This window comes from Haliotis asinina, chromosome 7 (assembly GCF_037392515.1).
Source record: "Haliotis asinina isolate JCU_RB_2024 chromosome 7, JCU_Hal_asi_v2, whole genome shotgun sequence".
Taxonomy (NCBI): Eukaryota; Metazoa; Mollusca; class Gastropoda; order Lepetellida; family Haliotidae; genus Haliotis; species Haliotis asinina.
In genome coordinates this window covers 19,127,461-19,153,353 of record NC_090286.1, presented here as the reverse complement: position 1 = coordinate 19,153,353, position 25,893 = coordinate 19,127,461, and the positions used below count along the sequence as shown (strand labels likewise).

Below are 25,893 nucleotides of genomic sequence, written 5' to 3'. Positions count from 1 at the left end.
CTGACCGAACAGGCTACTTCTTCCCTACCTATGTTCTTATATCAAAAGCGGGGTCGACAAGTAATTACAAACATCAAACCGACACTATTTTGACTTAAATATTGGCACACAATTTTGCCAAATAGTCCATTCTTTCCTCTGAATTGGGTGTAGTGATTTGAGTGCATGCATGTTTGAATGGCATATACAGTCAAATCTTGTTAATCCAACCTCCATTTACCCAACAATTGGCTTCATCTGACACTTTGTTGGTAACAAATTGAATAAACTTGATTTAATCTCATTTGTTTAGTCTGACATCCTCGTTAATCTCACACTTTGTTGTGCAACGGAGAATGCTGGATAAATAAGCCTTGACTATATCTCTAAATCCATCCTGTTTCTGCAGCCATTCCTATGAAGACACATTTCTTCTTCATCTGTTGTAATCCTGTCACCATAAGATGGAAACATTTGATCTGTTCTTTTTAATATTACCTTATATAAGGATACTGAAATAAAAAGTGAACCATGCACATGTTAATTGCTATACATGAAGATTATGATGACCTGTAAATTGTTAACAAACTTGACACTGACATATATCTTCTCAATGTGTTCATGTAAATAGGTATGCATTGTTTTTCACCTTTTCAAGATGAACATATACATGAAAACAAGGCTGGGGAAGAAACAGCCCAGCCAGGCCAAAACCTCCCTCTTCTGACATAAGAACAAGTGTGGGAAAGAAAGAAGTAGCCTTTAAAGATGAATCAGGAGCTGAAAGTATGGCTGGCCAGGGGAAGGTTTAGCCTGTTACACCAGATCTTTGGAGTGAGAAGCTAAAGCTTTAAATGCTAGGCTACCCCAGTGCCCAGACTTAAATGTAGTAACGGATCATCTAAGTGTCAACACTTACACTGACCGTACAACTATCCACTGATTTAAGAGTAGATGTGTGGCCATCTGTGGTGTGAGCCTGGTTCTCTTTCTCTGGTTGTCCACTCACAGATGACAACTTGGAGTGGAATGTGGTGTTGTTTGTCAAGTCAGCATCTGGAATACATGTTTCTTTTGTGTTTCACAAATCAACATTCAGATGTTTAGCTGATAGGTATCTACACCTGACAATATAGAAAAGATAAGAGAATAGTTCTTCCTTCATGAAATAAGATTTGGTATTAGGTTAACATTGTAAGAACTGTTTATCCATGAGTAGCTTTCCATGTATGATTCTGATAAGAAAGTAACCACAAATAATGTTGATCTCTGAGCTGTCTAAATACACTTTGGCTTAGCATTTATTACACTGCTATACTAACGGTAAGAAACTCTAGTGAATCAGAACACAGATTACCAAATCACAAAAGCTAACATTCGCACAAACTGTTTGAACCTTTACATCGAAAACTTGATTCCGAATGCTATTTTCTGCATGATTGCTTCTGTGTCATACACGTGGAGTATGCCATGTAGCCTTTATTCATGACAATATTCCCGAATGTCATCTTGCGAATATATAAGCTAATAATAACCATGTAATCAGAGACCTAAGACCATATAGAGTCAAATATCTGTAGTTTATGCAGATTTTTGTCTGTTGATAGATCAGCATCAGCGACTGCGGAAGACAAAATCCAAAACCTAAACAGTTGCTGTTGTCTGAATGGTTAAATTGTTTCAGACATTTTGTGTTTGTGCAGTCAAAGTCAAAGTTTACCTGATGCGACCCATTAAGGTTTTATTAGACTTAGTATGGCAGTGTAATGACTAATACTGAGCTTAAGTTTACTTAGACTGATCACTGAGACAGTTCACTGATCATCTCAATTAACAGGGTCTAACAATACGTGCAGCGAAACAACCTACCAGACTCTGACCAGTAAGCATCAAAATTATCGAAGCCATCTTCATCCTTGTCTATCAGCTTCCCTGCCTTGACATCTTTCCCTGTACGGCTAAAGAGGACCACAATACAGTGTTCAAGTCCAAGACATTTAACACTAGAGACAGACGCCTAACTGAGTTTAGTACTCCTGTAAGAAGCCATCTGACTGTGCAAGGAGTCAAAGTGTTGCTTCTTTTCAAGGCATGTTGCAATTATGACAAATATTTCATAATTCCTATATTTTGTAGGTGTGATGTTTTGATACAGAATTTTGTGACACTGTCAAGCAGGAATGTAACATAATCTACATGAAGAAATTGCAAACAAAATTGAATAAAATATTTGCAGATCTAAACCTCTATCCATCTTAAATAGTCAACACAAACTTTTCACCAAAACTATTCACATTAAACAACAAAAGATCAACCAAGATCAAGAATATTTCATTGCATCAGCCTATGATGCACTTCTCAACGAAGCACATTCAACTGTGTAAACATCTTCTTTTTAACGATCTTGGTTGTATAGCCCTGGCCTTCACGAGTTCATCTCTAATCCCTTTGCTCATTCTCTCGCTTCAATCAATTTTCTTCCTTGTTAATCGTATTAGTTATGTCGTTACTGTACTTTCTTTGTTACATGCAGTATATATTCACACTTCTTCATGCTTGACAATGGTAAGGTAACAATTTGTAACATTTTCCAAAAGTATAGTATATATAATATGGGCAAAATGACATTATTTGCTTCTATAATAGTTCCAAGGTTTCAGAACCAGCAAACATGAAACATGTAATATCAAGTGAATATTCTAAGGCACTGGGAGTCAAAGATGCAGATTTGAGAAAAACCTTAAGTCAAATTTTGTTTAATCCAGTTGTTTGGTTGTTTGTGTCAAATGTTTGCTTTGAAGCAACTGAAGTTGCAAGACAATAACCTTTGAAACCTAATGTTTTCTTCCTCATCGTGTCATTCTCCATTTAAGGAATGTGGATTTTGTGACTCATGTCTGTAAAACAGATATATGCATTGCAATCTGCACAATAGATGACAAATAAACATAAATATGATAAACTACATATGATCATCCCACTTACCTTCCAATATTTCTATTGACAAGGGACTGCAGGAAAACCTCACTTTTCCCTTTCAGTTTCTGAGAAAAAGAAAGATGAAAGTTGGAAGAAACAGTATGGTATTTATACAATACACCTTAGCTCATGACAGTCACAAAAGCCATGAGATGAGTCTACTGATCAATACTGAAAATATATATCCTCATATGGCCATTCCATATAACAGTCAACCATGTAGGGATTCTGAGTGAGTACTGGTCCTACCCTACTGGTGTGTAAAATGTAAAGTATTGTCAGGGTGTTAGGGTCTAGAAGCTGTCTTTGTTCCCTGTACTCATATCACTTGTTTACAAACTATCCTATTGTATCTCACATGAAACAAGTAACTAATTCATCTGTTCAGGAACAAAAATGTTAACATGTTAAAAACCTGTTGAGACACTTGACATCAAGAGGTTGCTGTTGGCAATAAAAACCATCTAATGCTTATGATATGTTTATTGTAATAAGAGAATTGCACCAATAAGCACAAGCTTGACCAATCAACGTCTAGCAGTCTAAGTGACTTCTAGCGGTATCATCATGTAAGACACGGCTGCAATGATTCGGTTCAATCCATCAAAAATCAAATCTGACACCTTAGTATTGATTTTCGAAAAAAACATTATCACAATTTCATTTCGATACCTGTTTACCTATTTCAATTACTTCTATGCAGGTAGAACGCAATTTTGACAATTTTTACGCATTGGGCTAATTATCCAATGAGAACTGTTGTTAGAAGACACTGCCAAGTTGACTATGGATTTCACACTAAAAATGCAGATTCTGACAGCTAAATGAAATCTGATGTGTTTACTTGTATGAAGAATCTGAGACCATATAATGGATTATATTCTGTATGGAAAAATCAAACTGAAAATGATCGAATCGTGGGATATCGAAAATTTAATCAAATGGAGGTCTCACCATCTGGGTGAAAACTTACAACAAATGAGAACAACGAGAGTTCATGAAATGGGGCCCTAGACACTTACATACAAATCAGGACTGACCAACTTCTAGATGTACCTGCAAAAGCTGCCTACCACAAACTTTTACGCACAAGTTTGTTTTTGTGTATTATAATCACACACACCAAGAAAAATGATAAAACACAACAGTATTTAACATGTTTAAATGGAACATGATATAACTGTATAGGGCTGTCTCCTGTTCTCGTGGGTTTCCTATTCTCGCAGTAAACACATTTTCTGCTGAGATCGCTGAAGCATGATGCTGAGCGGTTGTTTACATCATTGACCGGTAACTAGGAAGTGGCCTAAGTCTGTGAATTATCAAAATTTTGCAATGTAACGAATATTTGTGAGTTTTAACTAACTTGGAAAAATTGTAACTTTTCTCCACCCTTCCCATTAAGATTCCCCTTCGTTACACCTTACAATAACATTACTTTCTCGTTATGACATGAGAATGGGAGATGCTTCGAAAAGTCAGTGGCAGCAGACCATGCTTTTCATTGCACTCATGTGCGATAATACACCAGATGGATCAAGCAGTTGATAGATGCAGATGTTAGAGGGGGAATCTCTTCATTTAAAAACAACAAGCATACATATGAAAAGAAATATTTGTATTATTTTTTCAGCCGATTTCAGGTAAGTACAGCGAGAATAGGAGACGCTAGTATAACAAATGAAATTATGAATACATGCATATTATTTGATTATGTAATGCACATAAATCTGAAGAGGCCACAACTCCTGAAACAACGAACCATGCAGGAAAGGATATGTATCTGGGGTTATCGGCTATTGTTTACAAACAATGCATCAGATAGACAATGGACTAATCGTATGAACTTATGAAGTGAATATCGTTGCGTGCAGCTTTAAAATACAAACATACAAATACAACATGTATTGGCACTTGACTCAGTTTTACCATTGTATCTTAAGAAGCTTTACTCGACATGACAATCCACATATGAAATATGACGTTACATTTAAATTAGTAAAAATATACTTTGGCTGACATACATTTGCTTCTAATCGTTGGAAATGTCAATTAACATTAAGTAAAGCCGTGTTTCTCCGTAGACGCAGAAAGACAACGTAACGTACCTGACATTTAAAGTTATCTATACATGTATCTAATTTTCAACATTGCGTTTCAAACGTACCTTAGCACGTGTACTCGCTTTGGCTTTCATGCTTAGAGCAACGCTTGTGTTCTGATAAATATTCGAGTCTATTTAGAAACATTTGATTCAGCCGCCATTTTAAACCGGAAGTTACTCGATTTCAAACGCATTTCTTGATTGGACGTTCTGATAGAATTGTTTATTCGAACCAATCATCAATCATCTTTCATCGCACATCAGATACCGCTAATGGCGGGTCATTACGAAGTAGATGCTGTCGGTCGGTGACATGTCGTGCCAAATGTGACCATCTGTCTGACGTATCCACCCCAGATGATGCATCGACTGTAGAACGACAACTTTGAAGCACTTACCATTGCAGGTGCGTCTTTCCATAGAGTGACCAGGTAATGACTGGAAACGTTATGTGCATGGACATGCACGAATACTCTTACAGTCATAGAATAAATGTAGAGATAGCATCAAAATCAGGTAATATGATACGCCTAGCCAGCCTTATCACCCCTACTCAGGTTACTACATATCTTGACCATGTTCAACACCAGAGATTGTCACCGTCCATTAGGCAATGTGGATAATACTCATGCACTTAGTCTATGAATATGTGGACACTGTTTGAACAGTGGACTGAACTGGTTTGTTTAGAGTAACCTGATACATAGTGTGGCTAATACCATATCAACAAGAATATTTTTGAGGGTGGGTGATGTCATACTAATTACTGGATAACATGTCTACTGCTGATGAGAGATCTTAAAAGATAGGGACTTTCTAATCAAACATTTGGCTTTGTACTATGAAGTTATTTTTCCGACACAGTTTAAAGGGGCACTGATGCGGAGCGAATAATGTTTCTTGCGAACAGTCTAATTACGAAACCAAGCTGCAAATTCGTCAGCACTCGCTCCCTCGACCGTGACGGACACAGGGACTGGGCTCCTGACCACATTAGCAGAATTTCTTCACCTTAAACAGTCGGGAGGCCGGATGCCTATTATATGCCTTTATTTAAAAATATCCATGGTATTCCTTGTCTGATTGTAACAAAATATCCCAGCAGTGTAGTTTTTTTCTCTGATGCCTGGATGGTATAGTTACTGATCCAATTTGATCCTATTTCAGTGTTTTTAATCTCGATATTTAATCATGTCATGTACAAATATGATGTCTGCAGCCGCATAGCAAGCCGTTTGTTGTATTTGAATCTGAAAGATTGCAAAGCTTTATATTGAGATAGTTTTGAGGGTTGGCCCAGCTGTCATAGCAAAAATCATACGTAAATTTTGGTAGCTATAGTAGCTTCCCTGGTTTATTATCTGTGATAATAAAAACATACAGTTGATTTATTTGAATTCGGAAACTAAAAACGACATTGCCATTGATAGAGAAATCTGAAAATTTTCGTACGTAAAAACAACAACTGATTACACCTATTTACCCAAGTACACAGCAAATGCCTGTATGTATTTCTCATGTAGCAACACAGTTGTGTTGGTATCCTCAAAACAGTTTCGGCCCATCATTGTTTTCAGGCTGCATGCGACACAGAGATTACATCTTCCTTGCTGTAACTTGCGTTTGATGGTATATACCTACACGTGGTATTTGTCATCATTGAATTGATAGTTGGTTAATGAATTTAAAACAGGTTTAATTAGTGGTGACTCCATTCAGATAATTCGACAAAGGTTCGACAAACGAGTTAATACTAAACAATATTAATTAAGGTCCGATGTGGCAGATGTATTACATGTTATGTAATATGTGCATGTAATGGTTTATCAGGTGGGTTATAAAAACAAACATCGATCAAAGGATTAACCGATAACACACTGATTGATTAATTACTTATATTTTCTACAGCGGATTTGTCAAAGGCAGCGTGTGTAGATGTACTACACCCTGTCATAAAGTGCGAGCGTAAAAACAACATCCTCCCTTCAAAGAATTAACCACCATTGTGTTGATTGATTGATTGCTCATTATTGGTTAACTAAATTACTTAGAATGGCGGACATCATACAGTTAGTTTCCAGGTGTGCTATCGTGAGTGACCAATGAGAGGTTTATCTGGTTTTCACCAACGTGAAAAACCTGAAATGATGTGTCACCTTTTCGCAAATTAGGCTGTTGTAAAACACACAACATAGAGCAGAATTATTTACCGGCTACAGATGAATGGAATATCTTTCTTTTATGTGGATATTGATGGATACATTCCTGAACAAGGTAGTAGCCTGGCATTATTGCTTTAACATTAGTCTGTTTTAAATTCAATATTTGCATTTTGTTTTAATTCATTTGTTGTAGCATTCAGCATAATCTGTATGACAGACAAAGCACACTAGACCGTGCATAGGGTGTGTGTCAAGTACGATCCACATTGACAGTCTATACAATGTTTAAACGTTAGTCATGTTAGAAATTTACCATAAGTGTAAGCAGTCCATGTGTTCTTTTATTTTCAAAATCATACAAATATGACAATAAACTAATTAGGGTTATGAGACAAAATATAAAGATGTACACTGACTTCGTTATTTTTCCGTCCAAATAGTTTTTTTACCATTTCTACCACTGGCAGATGATTAACCTTCAAAGTGTTTCATTTATTTTTATAATACATTTGTAATGAAGTAAAAATGACTTCACCTTAGTTGATCTGTCTATAATTAAACTCTCAACTGCGCATATGGGCTGCGCAGCAGAGGTCACGCACCAGTCAAGAATTCTGGGATATCATCCGGGTACTCACGGGAGAAAAACAATAACAAAAGTTTACACCAGTCCACGGAAATTGCTTCACATCAGTGCCCCTTTAAAATGTACAGAAGCGTGAAGGGAGGGTTAATTAGGGTGTATTGCTGAAGGCATGGACCCATAAAGTGCAGGTGACCCCACAAGTTAATATATTGACTAACTGAGCGCTCATGCTAGTTACCATAAGCGTAAAAGTTTGGTTCAGAACTCAACTTCATGTTTAGCATTAAATGCTGCTGAAGGGGTCGTCTGAACAGATACCACAGATATGTACCCCAAGTATTTTTCTTTATACATAAATGTACCCTAACCAAAAGCAGTATATAAATAACATACGCAAGGACGATTCCATACTGCACCATGCAATCTTGATTGGAACTGTCATACTGTTGTAATAGATGCAGTTGATTGCCTTAAATAAGAAACGATCGTACATTGTAACAAATATTTCATAGTGTACAATACCACTCGTAATCAGTATGTGACCAACTACATAGTTTCATTTTTTTGTTTATGGAATATCCCCAGGACCGACCCATCATGGGTACACAGCATATTTGTTTATTTTCACGTTGTTAAGGGTACATATCTGTAGCACATGTGCTAACAACAACCCCTTCAAGTCAAATGCCTTAACTGGAACATGTTTGCTTGCTTGACTGCAGTGCTGGTAAAAACAATGCAAAGTAGAATTGAACTAGATGTTTATGATGAGACTATATAAAAGTATGCAAATACATCATGAACATTAATGTTTCCCACCTTATATTTTATTAAATAAAGCAGAACCTGGTATGTGGCATTTCATCATACAAATTAAAGCAAAGGATAGACTGATACCACAAAACATACTTTCTGTACACTGGCAGTGTACAATATCATCTGTAAGCGGTCTGGTTTATTTATGAATAACGTGCATTGCTATATTTCAGACTTGGAAAAGTCTAGTTTCCAGTTGAACTAGTAACCATATCTTCACTGAGGTAATAAGATGATTGTCTATTGTATCCCTCCTGTGAAAGAGAAAGAATTTCATGTATATTTAAGGCTCTAATTAATTGGAAGATACATATTTTATCCTTTCACTCCAGTGTCAAAAGTAAATGCTCTTAATTATTAGGTCTATTATTATCAATAGTTTTGTAAGATCTATTGTTTTTTCTTGGCTATTATCATTACTGATACCAAATTTTGTAAGTACAACTTCAACCATAAATGCCTGATGCAGTTTCGGGGATAATATCATCAGTAATATTAAAGTAAAGTAACTGAGATTCTAATGTCAACTTTATAGTGATGTCTGCCAAAGCAAAGAGGAGATGATCCCAAAACATAATCATGATATAGAAGATTTAGAACAGAGATAAATCATTAATTTCAGGCCAGTACAGTAATAGAAAGCATGTTAATCAATATTTTGATATATTTTAGTGTTTTGGAGGCAAGGAGTGCTGAAATTGCTATTTGAGTAGTGTATCTCAAGATACAAGTTGAACACTCAGCATACTACCGGTAACTCGTGCACTCAAGATATTAACTTGTGCACTCAAGCATTGTATGAAAAAAACCCAGGAACCCAAAGGGCTGATGCATAAAAAATGTTGCCGGCCCTGTAAACCTGTAACCAGCCCTGTATTAAAAGTAGGAAGTTGAAATATGGTGTTAAAATAAAGTAATTAGTGAATTACTTGTAGTGAGGTAAACATAAACATGTGCAAAAGTTAATTTTATAAAATCTTAACTTGGTGGTCACTGTTGATTCGTTTAGTGCCACTGCCATCTGAATCAGAAAAGCAGAAAAGAAGGCATTCTCTACACCAGCCACATTTAGTGTTAGATAAATGGGTAGGTTGATCTGTAATATATACCCTTGGAAAATGTATTGGCGAACAGGGCAGACTATAAAATAAAATTGTAAGTCTGTCATGAAACTAATAAGCAGTGGGCTGCCAGGCAGACACTATTTCATACACTAAGATATATTTTGTTTCATCAGGTTCAATCAGGCTTCCATCAGAATGGAACTTTGTTTAGTCGTAGTATGATTAAGCTTAGCATTATCCAGAACAATTTTAGTTATGCCAAAAGGAGGCATGTGTCTGAGAACTTTCATTAGCCACCCAACATTGCCATCAACCAAAACACCTGCTTCAAACATAATGAAGCAGTCAGTTTTGACTGTCCAATAATTAACATGGTTTTGGTTTAATATCCGTTTACTGTGTGAATATCCACAATACCGTACAATGTAGATTTAATATCAATTTGCATCAGTTTAATCTTGTGACTTTGAACATGCCACATTGTAGGTTCAAGAAAACAAATGTAGTCTGCTAAAGGTCTGTGTTGCTGATTGTTTTGAACTGAGGTAGCTGGGACATTTGAAAAAAATGTTTCTGCGACAACTGCTTGTAGACTGCAACAGCTGAACACATGAAGTAGAATGCTTAACGAGCTGTTTTCACCAGTATTGTTACCAACATGAAACAATGGTTTGGGTCATGAGATGGTGCCGCCAGGGGATGTAAATGGTGGAGATAGAGTATTGAGTGTTTTTGTTTGGCTGTATGGTGTTGCAGACAGAAAGATGAGTGGGAGACAGTTTCTTGAGACACTTAAACAACTGGACTACCCAAATGCAGACAGCCTGGACCCACAGATGTTCAACTGGATGTTTGAAAATGACACTGTGTCTGGTTTTCTAAAGTGGTTCTGTACAAGTGTCAGCAGTAGTAATGTTCTGCTCCCTACAGAGATCCAGCAGTAAGTAGAGGATTATTTAACTGTTTGTACGAGTGGTAGGTTGGCGTAACAGTGTGAGGAGCTGGAGAAGATCAAGCAGTAAGTATGTATGTAACAGTTGGTACAAGTGGTAGGCTGGTGTAACAGTGTGAGGAGCTGGAGAAGATCAAGCAGTAAATATGTATGTAATAGTTAGTACTAGAGGTAGGCTGGTGTAACAGTGTGAGGAGCTGGAGAAATTCAAGCAGTAAGTATGTATGTAACAGTTAGTACAAGTGGTTGGCTGGTGTAACAGTGTGAGAAGCTGGAGAAGATCAAGCAGTAAGTATGTATGCAACAGTTAGTACTGGTAGTAGGGTGGTGTAACAGTGTGAGGAGCTGGAGAAGATCAAGCAGTAAGTATGTATGTAACAGTTGGTACAAGTGGTAGGCTGGTGTAACAGTGAGGAGCTGGAGAAGATCAAGCAGTAAGTATGTATGTAGCAGTTAGTACTAGTGGTAGGCTGGTGTAACAATGTGAGAAGCTGGAGAAGATCAGGCAGTAGGTATGTATGTAACAGTTAGTACTCGTAGTAGGCTGGTGTAACAGTGTGAGAAGCTGGAGAAGATCAAGCAGTAAGTATGTATGTAACAGTTAGTACTAGTGGTAGGCTGGTGTAACAGTGTGAGGAGCTGGAGAAGATCAAGCAGTAAGTAGGTATGTATGTAACAGTTAGTACTAGTGGTAGGCTGGTGTAACAGTGTGAGAAGCAGAAGATCAAGCAGTAAGTATGTATGTAACAGTTAGTACTAGTGGTAGGCTGGTGTAACAATGTGAGAAGCTGGAGAAGATCAAGCAGTAGGTATGTATGCAACAGTTAGTACTGGTAGTAGGCTGGTGTAACAGTGTGAGGAGCTGGAGAAGATCAAGCAGTAAGTATGTATGTAACAGTTAGTACAAGTGGAAGGCTGGTGTAAATGTACATTTTTGAGAACCCACATATCCGTGGGTTTATGACCAAATGGTGGCCATTTGAATACATGCAAACACCTACTTGTGGGTACAGCAATGTGCAGTAAACTTGGACAGAGTACTCTGACTATGTGTCCGAGTCCAGCCAGCTGTGAATGGGTACCTTGACAGGATGAGAGAGCCGCGATAGACTTGGTGTGTCTAGAAGCAGCAAGAGTTATATACTGTAAACCAACTTATTTCTGCGACTGCAATTTACTGCGAAGCACGCTTACTCAGTGTCACTCAGGTTGGATTAAAGCCGGACTGTGTGAGTAGATCGCAATACCATTATCTGACATGTCTAATTGACCCCTGTCTTTGTGAGGCATTATCATGCTTGTTGTGACGTGACAGCTGATGGTTATGCAATTAACGGAATAGTGTGGTATCAACAAGTTTATTGCATTGTCCTGAGACTTGTATCTGTACTTGAAGAGGTTTACTTGTCACTTATCGCCATTTTGTTGTTGGAAATAAACATATTTTTCGTACTTATTACTGCGTGATTTTTAACTGTGATTGACTGTCACTCACAGTTTTCGCAATAATTAGGTTGCAGAATATAGTTGGTTTACAGTATTGATAATATGACGTGATGTTGAGGTTTACATCCTATGATCAAGGGAAACAAATACCAGCTCCTTGAGCATGCACTAGTTAAAGGATACGCTGTATAAATATCTTATAAATCATTTTAAAAAATCCCAACTTGTTCCCTTATGACAGATTTGCAGAGCTTGAGCGGTCTAATGATGGTGTTCTTGAAGGAAATGTTTTGGAAGATGCCTTGAAAACCTTCTCCACCCCTACAGAGGAGGAGACGGTGGAATCCTTGAGGTAAGATAGTCCTTTAAATATGTTGCATGGTATCTAAGGGAGATGAACACAATGAAAATCTGAATATTATTCATAGTGATTTACATAAGATTCCAAACTATCTTTGCAGCTCATGAAAATTGGAAGTGTTACTGTTTGCTGTGTAGACAAGACAAACCTTACACAGAGGCAGCAGCTTTCCCTATTTGTAATTGCACTGCTCCTTGACTGGATATTCATTTTGACCAAAAGTGGCCTTAATTCGAGGCACATTGCCATCAACATGTTTCAAACCCATCTTCAGGTACTTCTGTTCACTGCAGACTTCTTGGCCTTCTTCTTGGTCAGACTTCTTTGTCAAGAAATTCATCTGTCACAAGGTTCCATTGTCAGTTATTGTTAAATGCAAGGCCAACAAACAACACATATTTTTGTGCCTTGACTGGATGTTAGTTTGGGTCTTTCAGATATTTTCATTTTCCCATATGAACCTCTAGGCAGGTGTAACAGATTCAGTACTACAACTTAATGTGAGGACAGTCTCAGTTGTAGGCAGCGTGTCTATAACCGACTAACCTGAAGGCTAACCGACTGATCTACGTCCACATTATCACACAGAGTACAAACGACAATTACAAATGTTGCAGGTAGATTTAGTGTCTTGTGATTTTAATCATCTACTGACAATTGACTGGCTACAGACAATTGGTCCTAATGCCATTTGACACTTGCCCCATTCTGTAATCTACAACATACTGTTTGATGTGAAATTTTATATAGAGCCAATATTGCGTAAACTGAAAATGGCTGTTGATGTCAGATGTCAAATTTACGGTATGCATGAAGGACTTACTTATAAAAGTAATCATCTGGTGATTTTGTTAGAGGAAAGTGTTGTAGGGATTGTTGTAAGGAAAATGTGGGTCAAACTATGGTATGAGGGAGACATGAGCCTGTCTGGTGTACTTTCAATGTTTTAGTGTGAAAAAAGTATTAAAGCAGGAAGAAAAACGAGAAATGGAACATATGCATTACATATGCATCAACCTACATTATTGGATGAAAACCCTTACCTTATAACTCTAGCCCTGAACAATTAACCCTTGAAATAATCCCAATAAATATACTCCCATGCAAAAGTAATGCAAGGCAGGTATGAAGCAAATATGTATCGAATTTTCAATATTAAAGACAAGAAATGCAAACAGTGTCAGAGTGACAACATTACATTAGTCACCAAAGAATGATGACATTAAGCTTTCGAAAGGTAAAGGGATTGAGAACAGTTGACCACTGGATTGTTTGGCCCATACCCAATTATTTACAGACTGCCGCCTTATAGCTGGAATATTGCTGAGTGCAGCATAAAACTGAACTCACTGACTCACTCATTGTATCGATGCCGGAGACAGTAAATCATGATTATGTTTACGTCGAAATGATAAACACCATTTTGGCTGACACTCCAGCATCCAAAAGCTCTGTTTCTTTCAATTTGAGTTAAGCATGGCATTGTTGAAGAAGGTGTAATAGTCCTGATATTTGTCGCTGTGTTATACCCACTAGTGATGGAGACAGTTCGTGCAAGTTTGATTTCTTGAGAAGTGATTTCTCCTCACAACAAAAATTATTTGTAACACCATCATGCTTCAGTATATTCCAAAACCCCACATCCATTTAGGTCCGAGTTTGTTTCTTATTTAGATAAAAAAACTTTTGTTTCTTTTGCTTATGTGTATAGAAAATACAGTAAACGAAGCAGCATAAAAATGGTAGAGAACTCGAGTGTAATACATTCTTACCGCTTAAGATAGAATAAATTAATTCCATACCTGTGCAATGATACAAATTATTAAAAAGAATCTTAAATCTATGTCTGTTTGTTTTCATTTGTAATTCAATTTGTTGAAAGGGAAACATAAATTGTATTTTTAAAAATTGTTTTCAAAAACAGGAGCTTGCTATAAAACTCTCTATAATGTATAGCTCTTGCAGTGATGAGATTATAGAACACTGAGAGTAAGCTCGAGCTTAGGCACACTGAACCCAGCAACAGTCTGATGTCAAAGAGCATTATTTTTGGTAACAACATTTAAAAAATTATGTCATAAGGTATTGTGATGTAATTTGTGAAGTTTGTGGTGCTGAATTCTAAAGAAGGACAAACTTCTGCTTTTATCTGCACAATCTTTCTGCTGTATCTGGTTGCTGATGCTTGTTTTATAACTTAGTGAACAGCACACTTGTGACTCATTCAGATAATGATCAAACGTGCCATGTGCAGAAGTGATGTGGAATTTCAACTCCAGGAATCAAGTTCACATTTTTCAGCAGGTGTGAGTTCACAAAGTCAGCACAGGACCTGTAGATGCAAGAACAAAATCTTCGACACTCGCATCAGAGTTTAGTATTTTCACCTTTAGTTACAAGAATCCGGCTGTAATTTATTCATGAAAACTGTGACGTTGACTGACTGACGTTGACTGACAGATGAATGCTTGCTTACTACATCAGGATAGGCGTTTTACGAATCAGGAGCATGAAGAGATCTGTACAGCTCTGATGAGGTTAAAAAAACTACAATGTAAGAAAAGTAATTTCATAATCTTTGCTCAATGCACTTCAAACTTATTTACTTTAGGCATGAACAAACTTTACACTGCACTAAAACTGCACAAAAACACCCGGTTGAACATACAGTTGAACAGCATTTCACTAAACTTATAAAAAATTGTTTACCAGTAATTATATATAACTCATTACTACTATAGCTAATATAGGAATAAAAGTAGAAGTGATATGAAAATAAAGTAACTTACATTTGTTCCTTAACATGCTGTAATTAGCAGACAGTGAGGTGAGCAGCTTTCCCGCATGGTGGTCAGGCACAGACTGAAGAGCATGCTTTTTTAGATTATGTGCTACCTTAGGGATGTCATGTGATAAACAAGTGCTGGAAACGAGGCTAATTTAAATACATTATAAATATTAGTTAAATTAGTTACAAAAGTTTTGGCTGATGCAAGTGGGATTTGAACCTGTAAGTTTAGGATTACAAATCCACAGCCATAACCATTAGACCAACGAGTTAAGATGTTTGAATTCGAAGTTTTAGTAAATTTGAGTTTAAGATGAAGTTTAAACTTTAAACAATGTTAACACATAAAATTATTGGAATATTGAAACATGCAATCTTGCATTTACACACTCGGCCTCTTAAACACACCCGGTGTGTTTAACAAATTCTGAAATGCAAAATACAAATTTGAATCAAAATGACTTTATGGTAGAAGTAGAACAAGCTTGTGAACTGGTCTACGAAGTTCAGAGCCTTTGGTTTTCACTTTTACGTTCCGGACAATACCACTTTTGTCAGGCTCAGTTCTAGTGATGCGACCCAAAGACCACGCACTTCTGGGCAGATACTCATCTTTCAACAACACAATGTCATCCAGCTGATAATTACGTTTGGGATGATTCCACTTCTGTCGCTGTTGTAGATTCACAAGATACTCCTTTCTCCAGCGTGACCAGAAAACGTTAGCAAGATGCTGAATTCGTCTCCAGCGTTTATATCCATACATATCATCTTGCTTGAAATCTCCAGGAGGAGGAATGAAGACGTTTGACTTCAACATGAGTAAGTGATTTGGCGTAAGTGGATCCAGGTCATCAGAGTCACTTGACACAGGGGTCAAAGGTCGAGAGTTCAAAATAGCTTCCACTTCACACAGGAAAGTTCTGTACATCTCATCGTCCAGTCTGTGACCGAACTCATGCAGCATAGGATTCAGAATGTTTCGGACAGATCTCACCATTCTTTCCCAAACACCGCCCATGTGACTCGCAGCTGGGGGATTAAACTTCCAAGTGATACCTTTCTGAAGAAAATATGAAGCCAGTTTTGACTGATCCATATCAAGCAAAGACTGACTCAGTTCTTTTGCACCACCTCTGAAGTTTGTACCATTGTCACATACAATTTCTTTCACTGGTCCTCTACGGGCAATAAATCTGCGAAGAGCGTTGATAAAAGAATCTGTGTCCAAAGAATTAGCAGTTTCTAGATGGACAGCTCTGCTAACTAGACACGTGAAAAGAGCACCGTACCGTTTAACACTTTTTCTACCTTCTTTCACTATATGCGGGCCAAAAAAATCAACACCAGTGAAGGTGAAAGGAGGAGCTGGATTTACGCGATTTGCTGGCAGTTCAGACATCTGCTGTACACTGGTTGGCATCTTGAATCGTCTACATGTGACACATTTACTCAAGACACTTCTAACTGCTGAGTTTGCACTTGTAATCCAGTACTTTTCTCTCAGAGAAGACAAGACATGATTGCGTCCTGCATGTCCCAAACTGTGATGAATGTCTTGAATAATCAAAGAAGAAACATGGCATTTTCGTGGTAACAAACGTGGATGTTTCATGTCATCTGAGATGTCAGCTTTGTTAATGCGACCACCAACACACAGCAAACCATCACGGACAACTGGATTCAACTTACAAATCGAATTGCTTCTAGGGAGACTAACGTGTACTCGGCCTCGTTCACATGAACTGACAAGGGCAGGGGTTCAAATTTTTTTTTAAAAGCCACTTGCCACAGGGCAAGTGACTTCAAGAAAGTAACTTGCCCTGACTAATTTTCCACTTGCCCTGATTTTTATGACATAATTGTGATGATGTTGTGAAAGAATAAATCAACATGGTATTTGATGTTATTGTTTACTGTTTGGACGTCTTTTTTCTCTCTTTACAGGTAATAATTGGCACTGTTTTTATACAGAACAGTCTCTGACTCTCATATTGTTGAAACGTAATTTAAATCAATACCAGTATGATTACTCTAAGGCTTTATGCATCTCTGGACTGGTGGCGGACTTGAAACAGTGTGGATATGGCAAAGATATGCCTGCTTGCTCGTGAAGACCATGCCCCTTGACATGTCTTGTACCTTTACAGCCTGTCGTCCACTCTTTGATTGCTGACCTGGGGTCGAAGTCTTTGAGGGACTTGGGCCCATGTGTCATAATTGTCAGGATATTGTTGAGGTTATCTTGACTGAGAACTGATCTGTGAGAGGATTTGACAAGATTCATAGATGAGAACAGCCTCTCACAAATTGCGGTGCAGGGGCTGATTGTAAACATAAGTTCAACAATTTTCAAGAAAACCTTGAAACACTGGGGTCTACTAAACAGCAGGTTTGAGTAGCAATCATACACTGTTTTTTTACAGTTCTTTAAGTATCCTTTAAGAGTGGTGAACTCTTCTTTGATTCTTGTCTTCTCCTCATCTGTGAATAGTGGATGGTAATGTTCAAGTAAGGCATCTATCTCCTCACACCCATACACTGAAAGACTGCACCTATCAGTGGGCCACTCTGTGTAGTCTAGTACTTTGAAGTATTTCAGTGGAGCTTGACTGAAACATTCAAACCTTTTGTCAATATATTTCACAATTCCATCAATGAGTGAATTGAAGAACATGTCCTGTTTGAAGTTTACATGTTTTGATTGTCCAATCAGTTAAATCACACCATCAAAAGTACCATCTTGGGGTGAGTAGAGATCCATGAAGGCTTTCAGGTTTTCTCCTGTTTCTGGCTGTATCTTTAGTTGGGTAAGTTTCAACATAACACCTTCAATTTCCTGGGACACTGTAGTGACAAGAAGGTCCTCCTTTTGGAACACAAGAGATACTTCAGTGAGTAAAGGGAGCACATCCAACAGAATAAACAAAGTCTTAATGAAAGTCACAGTTTTTATTTTTGCAAGCCAGCCCTTTGCTTTAGAGCTCTGTTCAGTTCGCCCAGTAGCAACAGTTTCAAAGTGTTGTATCACTGAATGAATGATCACTTGTGATCAGAGCCCTTACAGCTCTCTCTTTCCTAGCCAACCATCTCACATTTTTCACATCACTCAAATGAACCAAATCTGTTTCAAAGATCTGAGAAATAGTTTTAAGTTCTCTTCTCATTTTGGGGCTATTATGGTAGAATTTAAATATCTGTTTCAATACCTCTTCAAAATTTTTCAATGGCAACAGGCCCTTTACTACATCCAACACTGACAATTCCAGCTTGTGTGCTACACAATGAACAGGTACAACGTAAGGAGCTTCTCGTGTGATCTTTCCTGCAACTCCAGAACGGTTACCCATCATAACAGATGCACCATCAAAGTTTGCAGACACTAGTTTGGGCCCCTCACAGTCATGTGATACAAGCTTTTCATAACTAATATCATTCATTTCAAGAGCAGTTTTTATTCCATCCAACACCCCATCAGCAGTAGCATGATCTAGAGTTACAACTGCATCATGGAATGAAACTGGAACACCATGGCTTACATAACGAATAAACACAGTTTCCTGTTCAAGAATTGCCGAGTCAGTACTCCCATCACTAAGAATGGATACATAGTTTGCTTCATTAATATCTGATTGGAAGTCTTTTTTCAAACTATGTGAAACTGCTTGAATAAACTTGCTCGCAGCTTGCCCCAACCTCCAAATCACCGGTTTGACCGCTATGAATATAATATGACAAACACTCGGCATGAACAGCTGAACTGTCATGGATTTTCAGATATTCTACTCTGAATTTTGAACACCCACTGACAAAAGTGTTCTTTACCCCATGTCTCGTGGATACAGACGGAAATCGCGCACAATATTCACAAGCCATAATGTCTTTTTCTTCGTTGTAAAGTAACCACGGCCATTTTGAACACCAAGACTTCTGAAACTGTCTACACCGTTTCTCGTTGTCGTACTTTTTATCTTTAGATTGTTTGGTGCAAACCTCGGCTTCGGTGTCATCACCCAAGGCCTTCCTTTTCACCCCTGTGTCCGATTGTAAAAAACTGTCCATCAGTTTCTGTGACATGTTTTTTTTCCATAAAACACGAGGCAGTCGTCTGCTATTCAGCCGCGGTCTGACAGTTCACTCAAACGTGCCTGCCGGCTCTCTTGTCAGTGATTGGTCAGTTATTTATAAAAATGCTCGCTTCGGTTTCCAATAGCTTTACTGCGAGGCCCCGATCGGGGAGGGATAAACAGCAAAGAAAGATAACTCTAGTTTATTATCATTGCGAAAGTTCCCTCATTTTGCTCTCGTATCGTCTCACATTTACCTGTTGGAACCGTAAGCATTGCAGTAATTATCAGGTAGCCCACGGGCAAGTAAGATATCATTATTTATACGCCCGAAATGAAATCTGCCTTGTCCCGGGCATCGGGCGATGGGATTTTTGAACCCCTGCAAGGGAAGCAAGTTCTGCTTTGTAATGAGTCTGCTGAACACACCTGACTATACTGTACTCTGCAACATCAAGCTCTTTGATTGTCAGTGACCTCAGATACTTGTGCTTTTGAATTTTTCCTTTTGATTGAAGGTATGAGAAGAATCTGTGGTAGAGTGCCACCGCTCGTTTCAGACGATACCATGACGAATAATGGTTCAGAAGACGTTGAGCAGCACCAGTGTCTTGAACATCAGTATTGGACTGTACCAGACTAACAGCTCCCTGACTCTCACATTCAAAGACAGGCCATTCTAATTCAGCACTTCTAAGAAAATCTGGCCCCCTGAACCAAGCTGTTGACTTAAGAAACAGTTTGCAACTTAATGCACGAGACGCAGTATCTGCTGGATTCTGCCTAGTGTCAATGTACTTCCACTGTTGAGGAGAGGCGTAATCCCTGATCATCTTGACTCTGTTTGCCACAAAGACTGGATATCTATTATGCTCATTACAAATGTAATGAAGCACTGTCGTGGAGTCAGTATAGTATGTAACACTATCAATATCAATATCTGATTCCTTGAGCAAAAACTGGCCTATTTTCACTGCTGTGACTGCTGCAGTAAGTTCAAGTCTTGGAATAGTCACAATTTTTAAGGGTGCTAACCTGGCTTTGCCCATCAATAGGGAGGTATAAATGTTGTCCTTGTCATCACATAAGCGAAGGTATGCCACACACCCATATCCTGAAACACTGGCATCAGAGAAGATATGCAGTTGACTTGAAATAATATTTCCAAAATCTATTGGTTTGAGACAACGTTTGACAGACAAACCTTTCAGATATTCCAAGTCAGAGAGCCATTGCTCCCATCTCAGCTTATGGCCATCATCAACTTCATCATCCCAACCGAGAGATTTATCTCTACAGAGATCTTGGAGAATCCTCTTCGCTGGCAACAAGATTGGAGAGACAAGTCCCAGTGGATCGTACAGAGAGGACATTGTAGACAAAATTCCTCTTCTGGTTGGTGGTTTGTGAGGTAGATTAACTGAAAACCTGAAACTATCCATCATAACATCCCACTGCATACCAAGTGCTCTTTCCATTGGAATATCATCATAACTCAAATCTATAGTCTGTACTTCTTTGGAACAATGCTCAGAAGGAATAGACGAAAGAACCTCTTTACTATTGCAAGTAAACTTGGTGAGATTGAAGCCACTTTCTGCACATACTGACTGTAAATCGGTTTTACTGCAGTTTGATCATCCTTAACAGATTTAAGGCAGTCATCCACATAAAAGTTCCGCAGAATGGTTTGGATAACGTCATTATCATACCTATTCTTTGCCTTGTTTGCCGATTCCCTCAAGGCATAGTTAGCAATGGTTGGAGACGATATGGTTCCAAATGTATGGACAGTCATTCTAAACTCTTTCAGTTCCCCTTGAATATTCCCATTGGGCCACCAGAAGAATCTAAGAAAGTCCTGTTGTTCCTTTGGCACCTTGACCTGATGGAACATGGCTTCCACATCTCCCATAAATGCCACAGATTCTGAACGAAACATTGTGAGAACCCCAATCAATGAATTTGCAAGATCTGGTCCCTGGAGAAGAACATCATTAAGTGAACAACCATTACATTTTGCACTACAGTCAAATACAACTCTGATTTTGTTTGGCTTTGTAGGATGGTATACGCCATGATGGGGCAAGTACCAAACACAACCCTCTTTGCCAATTAACTCACTTTCAGGTACTTCACAAGCAAAGCCTTTTGAAATTATGGTGTCCATGAATTTCACGTAGTCCTTATGGTACATTTTATCTCTTAACATTTTCTTCTTTTGCCAAAGGACACGTTTGATAGCTTGCTCTCTGTTATTTGGCATAAGCCTTTCATTACGGAAAGGAAGTGGAATTTGGAAATGGCCATCAATATACTGAATACTGTTTTCTGTTTTCTCCATGAATTGCTGATCCTCTATAGAGTAACCACGTGCACCTGGTGTACAACCAAGATCGTTCTCACTGAAATCTAATTCAAATAGTTTCAGAACTGTTTCTGGTGCTATGCATTCCCTCGACTTCTCAACTTCATGAAGGATGATTCTATTACAGACAACGGTATTGTCAACAATATTCTGCCGAACTTGCATTGGGCCATTGATTGTCCAGCCATGTTTATGCAAGACAGCAAAAGGTCCTGAATCATTTGATGAAACAACTTCTAAAGGTTTGAGAGCATCTGGACAGTTACTACCAATCAAAATTCCAATATCAAGATTTGGCATATACGTTGGCAACTTATCTGCAACTGTTCTGAGATGAGGTATCTGTTTGAGCAATTCTGGCTTTGGAATGTGAGCATGATCAACAGGCATAACTTCCTTAGAATATGTACCGGGGAGACTCACATGATTAGTGCCATCAAGGTCCGAGACGACAAGACCGTTTACCACAGATGTATTGACATATTCTGTGCCATTCATCGTCTGAAGCTTCAGTGTAGCTGGTTTAGACTTGACATCCAGTCGATTTCTCAGATCCTCAGTCATGAAACATCCAGTGCTCCCGTTGTCCAACATAGCGTAGGTAGTCGTCACCTTGTTGCTGCCTTTCACTGTTACTTGAACGGGAAGAATTGGTTGGAAAATGGTTTCAATACAATTAGATTTGGATGCATTGCAACTTGTAGAATTGTTCAAACCTTTGTTAGATTGCTCATTCACTTTATCACTGTTAACCTCGTGACTTGCATTCCTACTGGACTGATAACTGTTATCATGCATAGCTGTTGGGTGACGTTTATTGCAGGTCTTGCAGATCTTTTTCCTCATACACCCTTTAGCAGAATGGCCAAGACCATAACAACTGAAACATCTGTTACAGGTTTTCAAAAAGTCACGTTTTTCCACAAGGGATTTCTGTTTGAAATGTTTACACTCATCAAGATCATGAAACTGTTTGCAGTAGAAACATTTGGGACTGTTGACCTTACCATCAGGCGAGTGTCCAACTTGTGTGACAAAACTTGCTGACTGAGACCTTGAGGAAGACTGTTTACCTTTACTGGAGCTGTTATTTTTAGGCTGAAGAAGATCCTGGCTAGCGGTAAGCGCCTGTTTACCAAATGTTGGCTCATTCGCGGACTTCGCTGCAAATTCGATGAAGTCCACCAGGTCCTTAAATCCGTTGAAACACTCCCCATTCATCGTTAGAGACGTTACACGGTCCCTCCACTTGCTCTGGAGATGTTGTGGAAGCTTCAACACAATAGCTTGCAAATAAGGAGCATGATTGAGAACCAACAGCTGAGACATACTCTGCATGACATGGTAGCATTTCTTAAGACTGAAAGAGAACTGTTTAAGTCCTTGAAAATCATCATGTTTCAAAACAGGACAAGACAGTATTCTGTTCAGATAAGCAGTAGATACCCTGTTTGGGTTACCATATTCTTCAAACAAAAGGCGTCTTGCTTGTTGATATCCAGAAGCAACATCCATGTAAAAGCATCCAGAAATCAAATCTTTGGGCTCACCTTGTAACTGTTGATCTAGATAATACAGCCTATCAGCATCGCTGTTTGTGTGGGGAACAACGCGAGCATCGAACGCCATCATAAAAGCTGCAAATTCAGTTGGCTCCCCTGTAAACTTAGAAACTTCAGACCAAGGAAGAAACATTGTATTTACCATTTGTTGCTGGGCTTCAATAAACTGATTACTTGGAGCAAAAACAGGATAACCAGGAACACTGTGCAAATGTTCAATGCCTTTCATGTGATTATCAAAACGTCTGGAGTCATAAGAATGGTATTCAGTTGCATTTGGATTCAGTGAATGATCAAGGTTTACAAGATTTGGGATAATGTTTGCCTCACCCTTTACATCGGAGGATAGAAGAGGTTGATGTATCTCATCATGATCTGGATTATGGAACTTGACGTGTTGCTGACGAATAATCGCTTCCTCTTCATCAGCAAACACCTTCTCTCTTGCTGTAGCTTTAGCGATGTCAATATCCAGTTGTAACTGCTTAATCTTAGATTGTGTTTCAAACATTGCTTTTTCTGTACGAAGTTCAGCAAGTTTAGCTTTCTCCATTAACCGTGCAGATTGAGTAGAACTGACATGAGAGATTTGAGATTTACTGGATACCTGAGACTGTTTATCATCTGCTGAATCTTGGCAAACAGATTGATTACGTACTTGATCGAACAACTCACGTTCAGCTTTTCCAATCCAGCTCACAGCTAAATCATGAACATGTTTGATGTCTCGAAGTTTAGCCTCAGCGTGCTGGACAGCGGCTGTTCTAGCTTCCTCGGTGTCAAGTGAACTGGAATAAATCTCATTACAAGTTTGGTAACGGGAAGACAAATCATGTAACTTGTGAATACATGACTTCACTAAAGGCAAATTATCATTATCAAACAATAAAGATTCAAGTTCATTTTTGCACTTTGTCAGATTAGAAAGAGCACCAATGGTCTTGTTCCTCAACAAACGTAAATGTTCACTTTTGCCTTTCTCAGTCATGGTTCTCAGACGCTGAATACGTTCATGAATGTCCAGAGAAGCATCGCTATCACTGCTACGTTCAGCCATTATGCTTCTGAAACACGTCAGCTACGCACCAGGAAGTCATATCACATAGTAGGAGGAATATATAATCGTTGACCAGGAATGTCAGGTTGAATAGATGAATAGTAACTAATATTGAATACAATAAACTCTGACAATAAATGTTAACTTTGCCACACGGTTCAACGTTGCAATCATTGAGAACTGTAGACCACCACGCATTAAACGTTGAAAGATGAACACCATACGTACCTCACTGTCTGCAAATTTTTTTGAACAAATGTAGATGCAAGAACAAAATCTTCGACACTCGCATCAGAGTTTATTATTTTCACCTTTAGTTACAAGAATCCGGCTGTAATTTATTCATGAAAACTGTGACGTTGACTGACTGACGTTGACTGACAGATGAATGCTTGCTTACTACATCAGGATAGGCGTTTTACGAATCAGGAGCATGAAGAGATCAGTACAGCTCTGATGAGGTTAAAAAAACTACAATGTAAGAAAAGTAATTTCATAATCTTTGCTCAATGCACTTCAAACTTATTTACTTTAGGCATGAACAAACTTTACACTGCACTAAAACTGCTCAAAAACACCCGGTTGAACATACAGTTGAACAGCATTTCACTAAACTTATAAAAAATTGTTTACCAGTACTTATATATAACTCATTACTACTATAGCTAATATAGGAATAAAAGTAGAAGTGATATGAATTTAAAGTAACTTACATTTGTTCCTTAACATGCTGTAATTAGCAGACAGTGAGGTGAGCAGCTTTCCCGCATGGTGGTCAGGCACAGACTGAAGAGCATGCTTTTTTAGATTATGTGCTACCTTAGGGATGTCATGTGATAAACAAGTGCTGGAAACGAGGCTAATTTAAATACATTATAAATATTAGTTAAATTAGTTACAAAAGTTTTGGCTGATGCAAGTGGGATTTGAACCTGTAAGTTTAGGATTACAAATCCACAGCCATAACCATTAGACCAACGAGTTAAGATGTTTGAAATCGAAGTTTTAGTAAATTTGAGTTTAAGATGAAGTTTAAACTTTAAACAATGTTAACACATAAAATTATTGGAATATTGAAACATGCAATCTTGCATTTACAGGACCATTTCAGTTATCTGTGAATTCAGTAAGACTGGATCAAATCAGCTTTATGATGTGACCTGTGAAGTCAGTATTACAACCTTTGAGTGACAAAGCAATCTTCTGACTGTTGTATGTCTGTCTGCCATGAAGCTGTGTAATATGTATCAATATGTTTTCAGGGAGAAAGCATCCATATTAAGTGAAAATTTGGATGAAGACAAGCAGAAGAAGCAGCAATTAATTCACAGAAGAGACAGACTGAAGTATGAAAATATGTGTAAATGTTCTGTTGGTGTGAATTTCCAGAAGATATTTATGATACTATCTGATATTATTATGTTGATACTGACATTAGCTAGTAGGGTTGTTACAATGGATTGCAACTATATTGTTTAACTACATTGACGTTGACATTGCAACAGAACATACTGTATATCTTATTAGCGTAAGAGATATTTGTGAGAAATAAGCAAACTTCATATATGTCGGCTGTATGTACATGCCTACCTTGAATGAGTG

The 25,893-nt window shown here is 38.2% G+C and overlaps 4 protein-coding genes across 5 annotated transcripts in view; 1 reads left to right on the top strand and 3 right to left on the bottom strand.

The window, feature by feature from the left end:
• The window catches only part of LOC137290455 (serine-rich adhesin for platelets-like), a 58,579-nt gene extending 53,338 nt beyond the window's left edge, over positions 1-5,241 (bottom strand). The window contains exons 1-4 of the mRNA XM_067821395.1: positions 5,126-5,241; positions 2,965-3,023; positions 1,849-1,937; positions 899-1,035 (exon numbers count right to left, since the gene is read on the bottom strand). Coding sequence (XP_067677496.1) covers positions 899-1,035; positions 1,849-1,937; positions 2,965-3,023; positions 5,126-5,155 — 315 coding nt within the window. The 5' untranslated portion in view covers positions 5,156-5,241. The remainder of the gene's footprint in view (positions 1-898; positions 1,036-1,848; positions 1,938-2,964; positions 3,024-5,125) is intronic.
• Positions 5,242-5,307: 66 nt separating this feature from the next.
• Positions 5,308-25,893, top strand: part of LOC137290734 (HAUS augmin-like complex subunit 3) — a 30,839-nt gene continuing 10,253 nt past the window's right edge. The window contains exons 1-4 of one of the 2 annotated variants that reach the window (XM_067821849.1): positions 5,308-5,468; positions 10,447-10,630; positions 12,330-12,440; positions 25,554-25,637. In XM_067821849.1, the coding sequence (XP_067677950.1) occupies positions 10,455-10,630; positions 12,330-12,440; positions 25,554-25,637 (371 nt within the window). In that variant the 5' untranslated portion in view covers positions 5,308-5,468; positions 10,447-10,454. Of the gene's footprint in view, positions 5,494-10,446; positions 10,631-12,329; positions 12,441-25,553; positions 25,638-25,893 lie in introns of both variants that reach the window. The other variant, XM_067821850.1, reaches the window with a different exon arrangement.
• On the bottom strand, positions 15,701-16,308 carry LOC137290735 (uncharacterized). The gene has a single exon (XM_067821851.1). It carries the CDS (start codon positions 16,256-16,258, stop codon positions 15,701-15,703), a length of 558 nt encoding a protein of 185 aa, XP_067677952.1. The 5' UTR covers positions 16,259-16,308.
• On the bottom strand, positions 17,267-24,062 carry LOC137291090 (uncharacterized). The gene is made up of 3 exons (XM_067822373.1): positions 21,429-24,062; positions 21,017-21,233; positions 17,267-17,849 (listed from the first exon to the last, which is right to left on the bottom strand). The coding sequence occupies exons 1-3, from the start codon at positions 23,785-23,787 to the stop codon at positions 17,267-17,269; spliced, it is 3,159 nt and encodes a 1,052-aa protein (XP_067678474.1). The 5' UTR covers positions 23,788-24,062.

What these genes read in the sequence shown, in the direction of transcription:
- LOC137290735 (XM_067821851.1), bottom strand. Translation starts at nt 16,258, where the DNA reads ATGGGCGGTGTTTGGGAAAGAATGGTGAGATCTGTCCGAAACATTCTG.
- LOC137291090 (XM_067822373.1), bottom strand. Translation starts at nt 23,787, where the DNA reads ATGGAGAAAGCTAAACTTGCTGAACTTCGTACAGAAAAAGCAATGTTT. An exon ending in TGCTTGTGAAGTACCTGAAA is followed by an intron (nt 21,234 to 21,428) that starts GTGAGTTAATTG and finishes TGTTTCGTTCAG; the next exon opens with AATCTGTGGCATTTATGGGA. An exon ending in GCAAACAAGGCAAAGAATAG is followed by an intron (nt 17,850 to 21,016) that starts GTATGATAATGA and finishes TGAATGTTTCAG; the next exon opens with TCAAGCTCCACTGAAATACT.